Source organism: Pavona decussata, unplaced genomic scaffold (assembly GCF_977016875.1).
Source record: "Pavona decussata unplaced genomic scaffold, jaPavDecu1.1 SCAFFOLD_124, whole genome shotgun sequence".
Lineage (NCBI taxonomy): Eukaryota > Metazoa > Cnidaria > Anthozoa > Scleractinia > Agariciidae > Pavona > Pavona decussata.
The window spans coordinates 896,163-908,158 of NW_028145538.1; the positions used below are offsets into that span (position 1 = coordinate 896,163).

General features: G+C 38.8%; 2 protein-coding genes and 1 long non-coding RNA gene across 4 annotated transcripts in view; all 3 read left to right on the plus strand.

Annotated features, from left to right (window-relative positions):
* The window catches only part of LOC146469355 (uncharacterized), a 192,036-nt gene that overhangs the window by 24,151 nt on the left and 155,889 nt on the right, over window positions 1-11,996 (plus strand). The window lies entirely within an intron of this gene.
* Window positions 718-4,657, plus strand: LOC146469357 (uncharacterized). The gene is made up of 3 exons (XM_085123413.1): window positions 718-2,125; window positions 3,599-3,693; window positions 4,387-4,657. The coding sequence occupies exons 1-3, from the start codon at window positions 1,813-1,815 to the stop codon at window positions 4,624-4,626; spliced, it is 648 nt and encodes a 215-aa protein (XP_084979539.1). The 5' UTR covers window positions 718-1,812; the 3' UTR covers window positions 4,627-4,657.
* Window positions 6,257-11,613, plus strand: LOC146469358 (uncharacterized). The gene is made up of 2 exons (XM_085123384.1): window positions 6,257-8,698; window positions 10,091-11,613. The coding sequence occupies exons 1-2, from the start codon at window positions 6,272-6,274 to the stop codon at window positions 10,154-10,156; spliced, it is 2,493 nt and encodes an 830-aa protein (XP_084979510.1). The 5' UTR covers window positions 6,257-6,271; the 3' UTR covers window positions 10,157-11,613.

Here is an 11,996-nt window from a genome sequence, read left to right on the forward strand (position 1 = left end):
GTAGCTAATTTTTGCTGATCATACGGTCTAAGCCCGTAGGGTTCACATGCTCAGTGTTTCGGCCACCCTTTTAAATCCAGGACCTAAATTCTTACCTTTTCGAAATGACGGGCGCATACTAAAATTTAAATTTCGCGACCCTTTCTCGTACTATACGCGAGTAAAAAAGGCTTCCTCATAGTTTCGGGCTCACTTACACCTGTCTGAGCCACAATTTAATCCACCGTACCAGAAAAGCAGGCGACTGGTACATTTACCTATTATTCTTAGCGTACGAAACCCTAAAAACACTCATAAAAACGCATAGAAAAGTTCTAAAAACTTCAAACTACGAAACAGCATTGAAGAAAGTCGTTGATTTTCCAATAATTTGAACTATAACAATTTTGAACTAGGAGAAACCTCTGAATACGTAGAAAGTTAAAAATACAGAATCATATATGAAAAGTGAAGCGACAAAATGGGTTAGGGATCACTTTTTAAATTTTAAGGGTGAATTTAAGTTTTGCATGCACGATCCGCAGAAATGTTCAAAAGCCGCCTGTCAACTGCCTGTCAAACGACTGCCTAACTGTCAAAATCGCTTTCTTCTGATTGGCTTCTGGTTGCTCTGCACGTTTTTCCCCCTTGTTCCTGATTGGTTTATTTCTGCTTTCTGCATTGAGTTGGCTTGACAGTTTATTTTTTACTAGCAATATCAAAAACAAAAGATGAAACCTCGGAACGCTTACATGTTGATCCAACAAAGGGAGTATTTTGCTAAACTTTGTTGCCAAACGACTTTCGGATCTGCACCTGCTGTAAGCTTATTAAAGCTTACAACAAAAGGGAAGAGAAACTCGGCTGGCAGGGTAAGTGTGGAGGCGACGAAATTCCTTAAATCTTCTTCATTTCAACATTTGGCGGCTCAGTTTGCTTCACAACAACCGGAGAAAAAGAGAGAAGCGCCACTTTCATGCAAGTTCGGATGCAAGTTCGGTGTTTGGCGACGCAGGCGGAATCTCAGTCGACGACTAGTTTCACAACAGTTGGAAACTAACTAAAGCTTTAATTTCTCATGAAACATTTTTTCAAATTTATCTTTTGGATTAACTTAGTATTATGCTCAAACATTATCGACTTATGTTCAGTTTTTTTTCTTTTTTCCAACGAATTAAGCTGAACTGGTTTCGGATTTGTACATTCTGGTAAGCTCAGTTAATTTCACTTTATTCTCACTTCACATTTCGCATATTTCTTTGCTAGAATAAGCTTAACTTTTAAACGCTATGAATTAACCTCTGATTGAACAACAACAACAACAACAAAATATATATTCATTTCACAAATTCTTAATCTGTACATTTCCTTTTGCTCTTCACGTTCGCCGCGACAAAAATGTATGAAGCATATCATGTGGTTCAAGCTACAATCGATTTTTTGCTCACTAATAAAGCTCTAGAGCTGTACTTTATGACAAAGACCTTTGCTTTAGAGAGCTAAAAATTCAAGAAACCTTGATATACATTTCCTTCAGGAAAAATTGCACGTTTTAATTTGCGCGAGCATTCGAACAAGAAACGTCTTGAAATCACTGTCTGTGACGAAATGGTGGAGCATGGTTTCCATGGTTTTACACAGAAAACAATCATTTCGCTTCAGCTTTTAGTGCGGTCAGAACCTATTTTCGGAGCGGGAAAATTTTTGAGATTTACGAAGTGAGTTTCAAAGAAAAAGTTTAAAAGAACAGACCAGATACGCGTAGCTAACAAGAAAACGAAACCATCTACAGTATTTTGCTCGAGGTCGTCGTGAAATTTTTGACGAACCCCGATGGCTCCGCGGTTTGTGAGCGGAGAGATTGCCGGAGATGGCAACAGAAATCGCCTGTCTGCAGGAGAGCAAAAATCTAAAATACCAATCAGAATAACTCGGCTGAACAACAACAGCAACGGAAAATTATGCTCGGGAATCGCAACGGAGAAAATGCAACATCTGTCGAGGAACTCCGTGGACAAACTTGGAAACAAGCGGCCATCAAGAATTCCCATCAAGACAGAGTGCAAAAAGAGAAGCCCAGACAGGAAAGAACTTCACAAGAATACAAAGTCTGCAAAAGACCAAAAACGTTTCAGAAAAGACTCAGGTACTGAAATGTTTTTTCTTCTGGTGATTAATTAAACGGCATTTTGATTTTAACCGGGAAAACAGCTTTATTTTACGTTGTATATTTTTATTCTACATTAACCATAATCTGCATTTAGGAGAAAGTGAGGGGGTTAGTGGGGCTAGATAAGGGGGATTTTAACGGGAATGTGGGATGTGTTAGTTCGTTAAAAAGGGGCAGGTATTAAATGAAAGGCATGGTTAGAAACAGGACGTGTTAGAGGGTGGGTATGTAAGAAAAAGGAGTGGATTCCATCATTCGTGAGGGTATCTTCTAGGAAACAGGGGCGGAGTAGAAAAAGGTCACGTTAGAAAAAAGGGAATCTGTAAGGGAAGGGGGCGTATTAGAGATGAAGACCGTCCATTAGAGAGATTGATTGATTGATTGGCGCTACAGAGAGAAAAAGAGATTGATTGATTGATTGATTGATTGATTGATTGATTGATTGACGCTAGAGAGAGAAAGAGAGATTAATTGATTGATTGACGCTAGAGAGAGAAAGAGAGATTGATTGATTGATTGATTGATTGATTGATTGACGCAAGAGAGAGAAAGGAAGACTGATTGATTGATTGATTGATTGATTGATTGATTGACCCTAAAGAGAGAAAGAGAGATTAATTAATTGACTGATTTATTGATTGACGCTAGAGAGAGAAAGAGAGATTAATTGATTGATTGATTGATTGATTGATCGACGCAAGAGGGAGAAAGAGAGATTGATTGATTGATTGATTGACGCTAGAGAGAGAAAGAGAGATTGATTGACTGATTGATTGATTGATTGACGCAAGAGAGAGAAAGAAAGACTGATTGATTGATTAATTGATTGATTGACCCTAGAGAGAGAAAGAGAGATTAATTGATTGATTGATTTATTGATTGATTGATTGACGCTAGAGAGAGAAAGAGAGATTAATTGATTGATTGACGCTAGAGAGAGAAAGAAAGATTGATTGATTGATTGATTGACCCTAGAGAGAGAAAGAGAGATTAATTGATTGATTGATTTGGGGATCTGTTAGAGACTTGGGCGAATTAAAGAAGCGGTTGTGTAATAGAGAGAGGTTAGACGGGTGTATAAGAAAAGGGACTACTAATAAGAACGACGCATTTCAAAAGTGCGTTCTGTCTGCGAAACCCCTGAAGAAGGTTAGTTTTGTCTAACCGAAATATTGGGCAATAAAATTACCCTTTTAGCTGTCCGATCAGCCTTGTATTTGGTTTTCTGTTAGAAACGACTAATGTATATTAGAAGGGAGGTACTGTTAAAGAGAGGCGTATTATACAGATACGTATTAATGAAAGGCTGGGTTGGAGAGACAACGTGATAGAGAAGGAGATCTAAAAGTGAATGGGTGGATTTGAACGGCATTCTATTAGAAAAGGGATGTTTTTTGAAAAGTGTTCTGTCTGTAAATAGTAACAGAAAATTTTGAATATTTATAACAGCCATCCATCAGTACAAAGAGCGCAGCCATTACAAGGCCTCTAAGGAAGTGAGACCTCAAACGCCAAAACAGTTGACTCGTTTGGAAAATAAAAAGGTAAATATTCATGAACTGTATCACAAGGTGTCCGCTAACCTTAACTCTCAATAAAACACACATAATTCTGTCAAACATGAAGTCATATGAAAACGACAAAAAGGACTGTTTTATATGAAGTACCCAAATTCAGGGTTAGGTGCATTTCTCGACATAAGTAAATAATTAACCCACCATCTCTCATGTTAGCAACTCCATTTCGTAACCATAGATCTTAGGATTATTCTTTACCAGGGTTAGGTGCATTTCTCGACATAAGTAAATAATTAACCCACCATCTCTCATGTTAGCAACTCCATTTCGTAACCATAGATCTTAGGATTATTCTTTACCAGCTGGTCCCCTGTATTGACGAAGAACCCTGAAATGACCTGGATATGATATTGTGCACCTCGTGTTAATACGAACTCTTTGATAGGAAACCCTTTTCCTCAAGAGCGCACCACGTTTCAATGACAGTAAACGTCAAGCGATAAGGCTCAGAGGTAAACATGAGCGAAAATCTGCTGATAGGAAGACAGCGTAGGCGATCGTTTCGTATTAAGGATCATGCACCCCAAAAAATACTTTTGTGAAATGAAAGGATCGGTATGAACTTTTTCACCGAAATATTCACTTGAAAAGCTCAAGTCAAGTTCGAGTCTGATCTTCGGTCTCAAAAAGTATATCGTTTATGCTGTTTTGTACAAATAGGTGACCAAGAAGGAACCACGTGACGATAACCAGGCCAATGATATCTCACCCTCTAAGACGATAGATGACGTCATGCCACAGTTGGATTGTGACTTTGCCTGCGAGAATGCAAATCTTATGTCAGCGGAAACCACCATGAGCACCAGTGATGTCGATGACGACTTCCAGCGCCATTCAATCTCAAGTCCTGAGCAGCAACTGCCAACTGTGCAACCTTGGTCGAATGAGACAGCCAAGTAAGTAAAATAAATGATCAAACGCGTTTAGTTTCATTTAATGTGATTGCGCGTGTCCTTTGCGTGACTCATATTTTGATGCGCTACTCTCGCTTTTTGTGCGAATTCGCTCAAGGAAGTGCTTTGTATAGCTCAAATAACTGCAAGGCTGATCTGACTGCGTAGAAAACTTAACACGACAGCGACAAGATAGAGACCAAACCGAGAGTAAAAAATTTGCAACCTTGGACAGCTGTACAAATCTTGCGTGTACCTGCAGCATTTTCGTTTGTTGTTCCTTGCAGTTTATTCTTTGTATAGCGTACTTTGCAGACGCGCCTTCCGTGATACATTTCGGTTAACACGCTATCCTTGTATATATAATGTAATGGACTCATTTTGCGTGAACTGTTTATGCACTGGTTTGGCGTGACATAACAAGACGATGAAAAACCTTAACCTTGTTTTGCACTAAAAGCCTTAAAAATAAGATCTTCTTTGCAAAAACGGAAGAAAAATAGCGGCGAAGCCACCTCCTTAGTTTGCCTTAGAAAGACCACCTGACAAGCAACTGTAATAACTCCGTGGTCAGATAATAACTCCCCGACCTGCTTACTGCTCTGATTGCCTTAAATAAGTGTTTGAAACTTTTGAGTCGTTTAATGATAAATTTAACACATTGTCGTAAGTGCTACGTCATCAAACGTATGTGGTTGTTTCTCAGAAAACAATTTCCTCTCGTGCTCGTAATGTGGTACACAGCCTGACATTTGGTTATTGTGTCTTTTTATCATTTAGGAAGAAAAAGGAAAACTTAAAAGATGAATTCGAAAACAATGACATCATGAAGCAAGATGCCATCATGGCAAGTTCGGTCAAGGAAATTGAACAACCCAACAATGAAGATAGCACGGTCAGCAATGAAGAGATTGATCAGTTTAAATCCATATCAATGGACAGCGAAGGAAAAGAAAAGATGGCTGAGTTGGAGGACAAAGCAAGACTGCTTAAAGCTCAATTTGAAGTGGAAAATGGAATAACCCTAGAAAGAATCAAGAATATCAGGGAAGAGTTGAAAGTCAGTCAAGGAAAAGAAGCTACAATCAGTCAGGAGTGTGAGGAGATAAAGACAAGAACTGGTGATCTTAGTAAGGACATGAGCCGCTTGGAGAAGAAGATTATGGAAGGAGAAATGTTGACAAGAGAAGAGAGAAAGAAGATCGGAAAGGAGAAAAGGAAAGTTGAACGCAAACTAAAGAAAATAAAAGCAAAGAAGGCAGCGGCATTGGCAACTATCGGGAGAGAAGAAATTGAAGATGAGACGAATGATGGCGTGTACCTTAAAGTGCCACTCTCCAGTGACCAAGCATTTGTTCATTCTAACGATGAGAGTATCCAGACAAACCAACTTTCCTTTGGTGGAGACGGTGCTGCGTCAAAGGTGGAAAAGAGAGTGAATGACATATCTGGAAAGTACTGCTCGTCTGTGAATGGCTGTCTGTTTACAGCAGAATTTGATGATAGACTGACTTTGCAAAATGGTTTGAAGCAGAAGAGGTCTGTAACAACTGTGGTGAGCATTTCTGAGCAGCTTCTACAGCAAGAAATGCTGAACGCTTTCAAAGCTGTAACAGCAGTCCAAAGCACGAAGGCATTCAACGCTGTCAGTTATGAACGATGAAGTTTCGTTTGAACAAGGAGACCACCAGAAACAACTGAACTGTATTAAAGAAGAACCGTCCAAAGTTTCACACGAAGAAGAGGCACTTTGCAAAACTAGAAAAAGCCTTTGTGCATCCCTGGCGGAAATAGCAGAGGAGAGAAACAATTTTCTGACCGAAATGGTTGAATTGACCAACAAGGAGAACAAGAAGCTGCAGAATCAGATTGCTACTATGAAAGAGAAGACTAAAGCGTTTGAGATCGAAAACCAAAGTTTGCAGACTGAGCTGGAAACAGTGAAACTTGAATTGAAACGTCTTACATTCAGTGAGCTAGCAGCCAAGAAGGAGATTGAAAGTGAAATGGTCATTTATTCAGAAGAAATAAGGAAAAAGAACGTGTGCTTGAGAAGGAAGGAAAAGAGGAGAAAACATGAGATAAGAAAGTTAAGGAAAGACAAAGGAGATATAGAGGAAGAGCTAGTGAGTACGAAACAACTTCTTACACGAAAAGAGCATGAACTGAATCAAACGAAAGAGTCTATAACACTCATGACAGAGACCGCAGAAACTCTCAAGCAACGTGTGCTAGAAATGGAGAATTGTGTGGATTATTTCTTTGATAACTCCTGCACCCTGAATTCTGACATCTACTCTATTCCGGATGATTGCGTCTTAAATGATTCTGCGTCATACTTGGATATCTGTTCAGTTGAAGAGGTTGGAACTCGAGAAGAAAAAAAAGAGGCTGGACACAGAGAGCTGTCCTTTGACAAAGACGCGCAGGATGATTCAAAAGGTTTAAGTACAGACAAACTGAACTCTGGCTCTAAAGAGCTGACCTCGCAAACAGATGAGGAAATGTCGGCAAGTTTGCTGACCACAACAGCAGTTGGAAGCTCCAAGGCGGTGGAAACACAGTTGGTGCATGTGTATCAGATCCTGAAGGGTTCTCTTCAAGAACTAGACGAATTAAAATCAATGCTTGGTCGAAGACAAGAATCGTGGAAGACTAAAAAGTATGAACGTATGGTGGATGAAGTAGCGTGGCTGGGCGACGAATTGTATGCAAGAGACAATCAGCTAGAAGCATTGAGGTACGAGAGTATTGAGATCATTGCGAATCGTGATGCCACTATTCAGCGACTTGAAGGTGAACTCGAAAACGCGAAGACTGCGGAAAAGTATGAACGTATGGTGGATGAAGTAGCGTGGCTGGGCGACGAATTGTATGCAAGAGACAATCAGCTAGAAGCATTGAGGTACGAGAGTATTGAGATCATTGCGAATCGTGATGCCACTATTCAGCAACTTGAAGGAGAACTCGAAAACGCGCGAATTTCGTTAAAGCAAATAACAGAAATGTTAGAGCACACAGAAGCAAAGCTGCAAATTCAAACGTCACTTCTTACCAGTGCGGAAGCAAATAATGAAGACACTGTGAAACAGCTTGAGGGAGATCTTGAAAGCACACAAATATTGTTGAAGGAAAAGGTTGACACTTTAGAGCACATTGAAGCAAAGCTACAACTGCAAACGTCACTTCTTGCCAGTGAGGAAGCAAAGCATGAAGAGATTATTAAACAACTTCAGGAAGATCTTGACAACACGCACATCTCATTAGAAGAAAAGAAATATGCACTAGAGCAGACAGAAGGAGAGCTTCAATTACAAAAGTCAGTTTTTGCCAGTACCGAGAGAGCATATGAGGACATAATAAGGCAGCTTCAAGAAGAACTCCAAAACATGTACACTTCATTAAAGGAAAGGTCGAACACACTGGAGAAAACAGAAGCAAGATTACAATTGCTGACGTCCTGCTTTGAAAGTACAGAGTCAAAATACGAAGACATTATTAACCAACTGGAGGAAGAACTCGAAAGCATGCACATCGCCCTAGAGCAAACACAAGCAAGGCTCGAGATCTGCTTGAATGAGAAGAGTCAAGATGCACATGCCCAAACTATAAGGTTTGGAGCTATGGAACTAACACAAGATGAACTTGAACTCGCATTTACTGAGCTTGAACGCGCCAAGAAAGAGAAAGGAAAACTCTTACAAGAAGTCACTGATGCTACTGCGCGTTTGGAACTGGAGAAAAGCACGGCACGTAAAGACAAGGATGTTTTGTGGGAGCTATTTAACACCGCTTTAAAAGAATTAGAGGAAAAAACGCAACTGATTGGGGATTTGAAGATGAACATAACGGAGACAAGAATCCAAGCTTTCTGGATCGGTTCCGAAAAACGAGAGATACAGGAGTACGACAATAATTACAAGCAGACTATAAAAGCATCAAATTCCATGATTGGATTAATGAAACAGGAGAACTATGAATTAAGAAATCAAAACCAGAGACTCAGTATTGAATTGCTGCAGAGTAAAGATGAGATGACTCAAGATGAGGAAGAGGACTCCCCTTCTCGGCCATTAACGGTAAGAGGTGTCACTTATCATCTGAATGTCACACTCAACGTAGTACACAACCTGACAGGAATTATATGGCGTCTTGTCAGAGCGTTTTAACTTCTCTACTTCTTTTCACGCTGTCCCATCGCCAATTCCATCTGCAATCCCAGTGTTCTGGCAGAGGCTAGTTTAACTATCGTAACTAAAGCCCCATTCACACCAACAAAACATGTTTAATTAAACCAGGTTAAACAAAATGAAAATTGGTAACAGAAAGCTGAACCATTGGATTTGACATAGGATTCAAGTAAACTTTAACTTCTGCTTTCATTTGTGCTAAATCTGTGGTCGACAAATATCCGAACGCAGCTTTTATGAAGAAAACCATTTTAAAATGTGTTTAACTAAACAGTTTTTAAGCGTGTTTAAGTCTTGGTGCGAATGGGGAATAAGTAGCAAAAAATCAAAGGGAGAGATCCATGGAGTTCTCCGATCCAGAATTAGGTTTTCCTGAGGTCAGATTCACGAAGACGTTCTAAGATAAGATATCTATCCAAGTGCTGTTTCTGTACAATAATACGTTGTTATTCCATCAATAGACTTTTGTTAAGAAACAGTACTTAAGATACGTCTTAACTTAGTTAGGAGGGCTTCATGTATCTTGCCCATGAACACTCCATGCAATGTCTAAAGAATGGCTCCATAAATCGTGATGACGTAATCAATCCCAGTATGCTACAAGGTCGGGTTAGTGTGCGTTAGGACATTGTAATCAGCGTGGAATTTTTGTTGAAAGGGGAAATAATTTTTTGTACCTGTGTAAAATGAACGGGCAAAACCTGCTGCACTGCTAGTGCCCTTTATTTTCGCACAATCTTCGACAATTCAACAGCTCATACCTCAAAACCATTATAGTGTTATCAGTCTCTTGTTCCGCTTTTGGTTTCTACACACAAAGAGCCACTTTAGACACGAGGCCAGACAACAAACAAGTCATAAATGGATAAGGGGGTTAGTTTCTAAAGAAACTGTGGTGCTGCGTGGGTGAGGAGTAAAAACGAATGTTTGGTTTACCAACAGAGTTGATAACTTAAGGTAAATTGGCCATCTTAAAGAGATTCGAGTGCTGACGTTTCGAGCGTTAGCTCTTCGTTAGAGTGGCGAAGGGCTAACCCTCGAAATACTCGTGGCCAATTTATCTTTAGTTATCAACTCTGTTGATAAACGAAACATTTACAAACAAGTCAGACCAAGGAAGCTGCTACTGACTTGTCCCATCAGGCTTCAAATGACGTTAATGACTCACGGCTACTCAAGACTCAAGGCTACAATAAACTACAATAAGCAGCAACCTTACACTGAATTTCTGTTTAATCCATTGTAAAATTGCTTTCTTCTGTTTGTGTTTTCAATATGTAGTGGGCCGAATTAGACGCGAAGAGTCAGATAAACCGCCAGAGACTGGACCTTAGCCTGAGCTGCTGACCTGAGATATTCCTTACAACTGAAATTATTCTGCCTATCCTGTTTGTTTATTAGTTTTCTCATTGACTTGTTAGAAAGTTGTCAATATAACTCAAATAGTTTCTTAATTCCGTACGTTAATTTAGTTATAAAATAACAAATAGTATGTCAAACAGATGTCAAATAGTATCTTATCTTATTCTAGTTAAAAAACAACAAAAAGAATATTTTTGGTGTCCAAAAGAATCTTAATTCCATATGTTATTTTAGTCAGAAAACAAACAAAAAATTATTGTTGTTAAATAGTTTCTTAATTCCGTATCTAATTTTAGTGACAAAAGAACAAAAAACCTTTTTGATTCAAATAGTATCTTAATTTTGTATCTTATTCTAGTCACAAAACAAAACCGAAAAAAAAAACCATTATTGACATCAAATAGTTTCTTAATTCCGTATCTTATTTTAGTCACAAAAAAAAAAAAAACACAAAAGAAAAGAAAAAGAAAACAACAACAAAAAAAACAAAACATTATTAGTGTAAGAGAGTATCTTAATAAGTCTTCATATTGGGCTTCAAATATGACTGTAAATATGCGTAAAGTAACACGGAATTCTTTCTTTTTTTCTGTTTACATCCCAAATATTTCTTAATAAGCTTGGCTCAATTCAATTGGATTTTTTTTTGGTTATTTCAGCAGTATCATGAGCTCGTAATCTTCAAGTGATACGCTCCAAGCCGAACACGTCAACAGTTCCATAATTGAAGTCTAAGGTTGCGTTCGATTGATCGTATTCCGTATACCTGCAAACTTTCGCCGACACATGATATTTAAGAATAATTTTATCCTCCAGTAATTCCAAAAACCTCTCACGAGGAATTTCTTGTCATCACTGTAATAGTATGTATTCCTGTTCCGGAATAGAGTCAATCGAACACACCCTAATATGAAGGCATCTCGATAACACAGTAGGTCATTTGTGAAACCACTCTTCAATCAGCGAAATTTGGCCAGTACCACTTTTCCAATGTAAAGAATTTCTGTTGCAAAATTGGAATTCAATAAATTCATGTTGTGTATAAATTTTTATCTTTTCCATCGTTTATGCACCCTGTTAGCAGAGTCTTTCTTTCCATAAGTCAGTAGAAGCAAGGAAGGCTCTGCTCACAGGGTGTCGATTTTTCTTTGAGAAATATTAAGCCAAGCAAATTGATTTCTTTTAATGTAAATAATTATGTCATTAACCCGGGATGTTATAAAGCTTAGTATACTGCATGACATTGCTAATTGATCTGATTGATTCTGATGTAAATAAGGACAAAATTTTGTTGTTATTTTATCATTTCATTTTATCGTATTTTATTTACAAATGTATGAATATATTTTTGTGAGGAATTTTCTGCGGACGTAGGGCAAATGCAACTGCGTTGGAAAAAGAATATTTGTGTAAATAAATTGTACGTGACTGTAAGTCTATTTTTTGGAGTGTCCTCTTTGATTTTCCTGTCAGAAATACTAAAGCCTAGTTTTCATATGACGGGAAAATCCCAGACCATCGAAGATTTCACTGTTTCCCGACCGTCCCAGATTTTGCCGAGATATCGAGTGGTGAAATCGCCAGGTATTCATCGGTGAGAGACGCCTTTTTTATTTGTCGAGGGGAAGTTTGGAACTGGAAGCAATTTAGAGGATTGGTACGAACGAGCTACTGCCACCGACTTCCCCAACAGTACAAATTTGTCGGTAATGATCGCCGATCATCGCAGAAATCTGGGACGCGCCGTGAAATAGATTCACTCCCGATTTTCGCGATTTGTCTGTGGCCATCCCAGACGATCGGGGACGTCTACGATTTCCAGTTT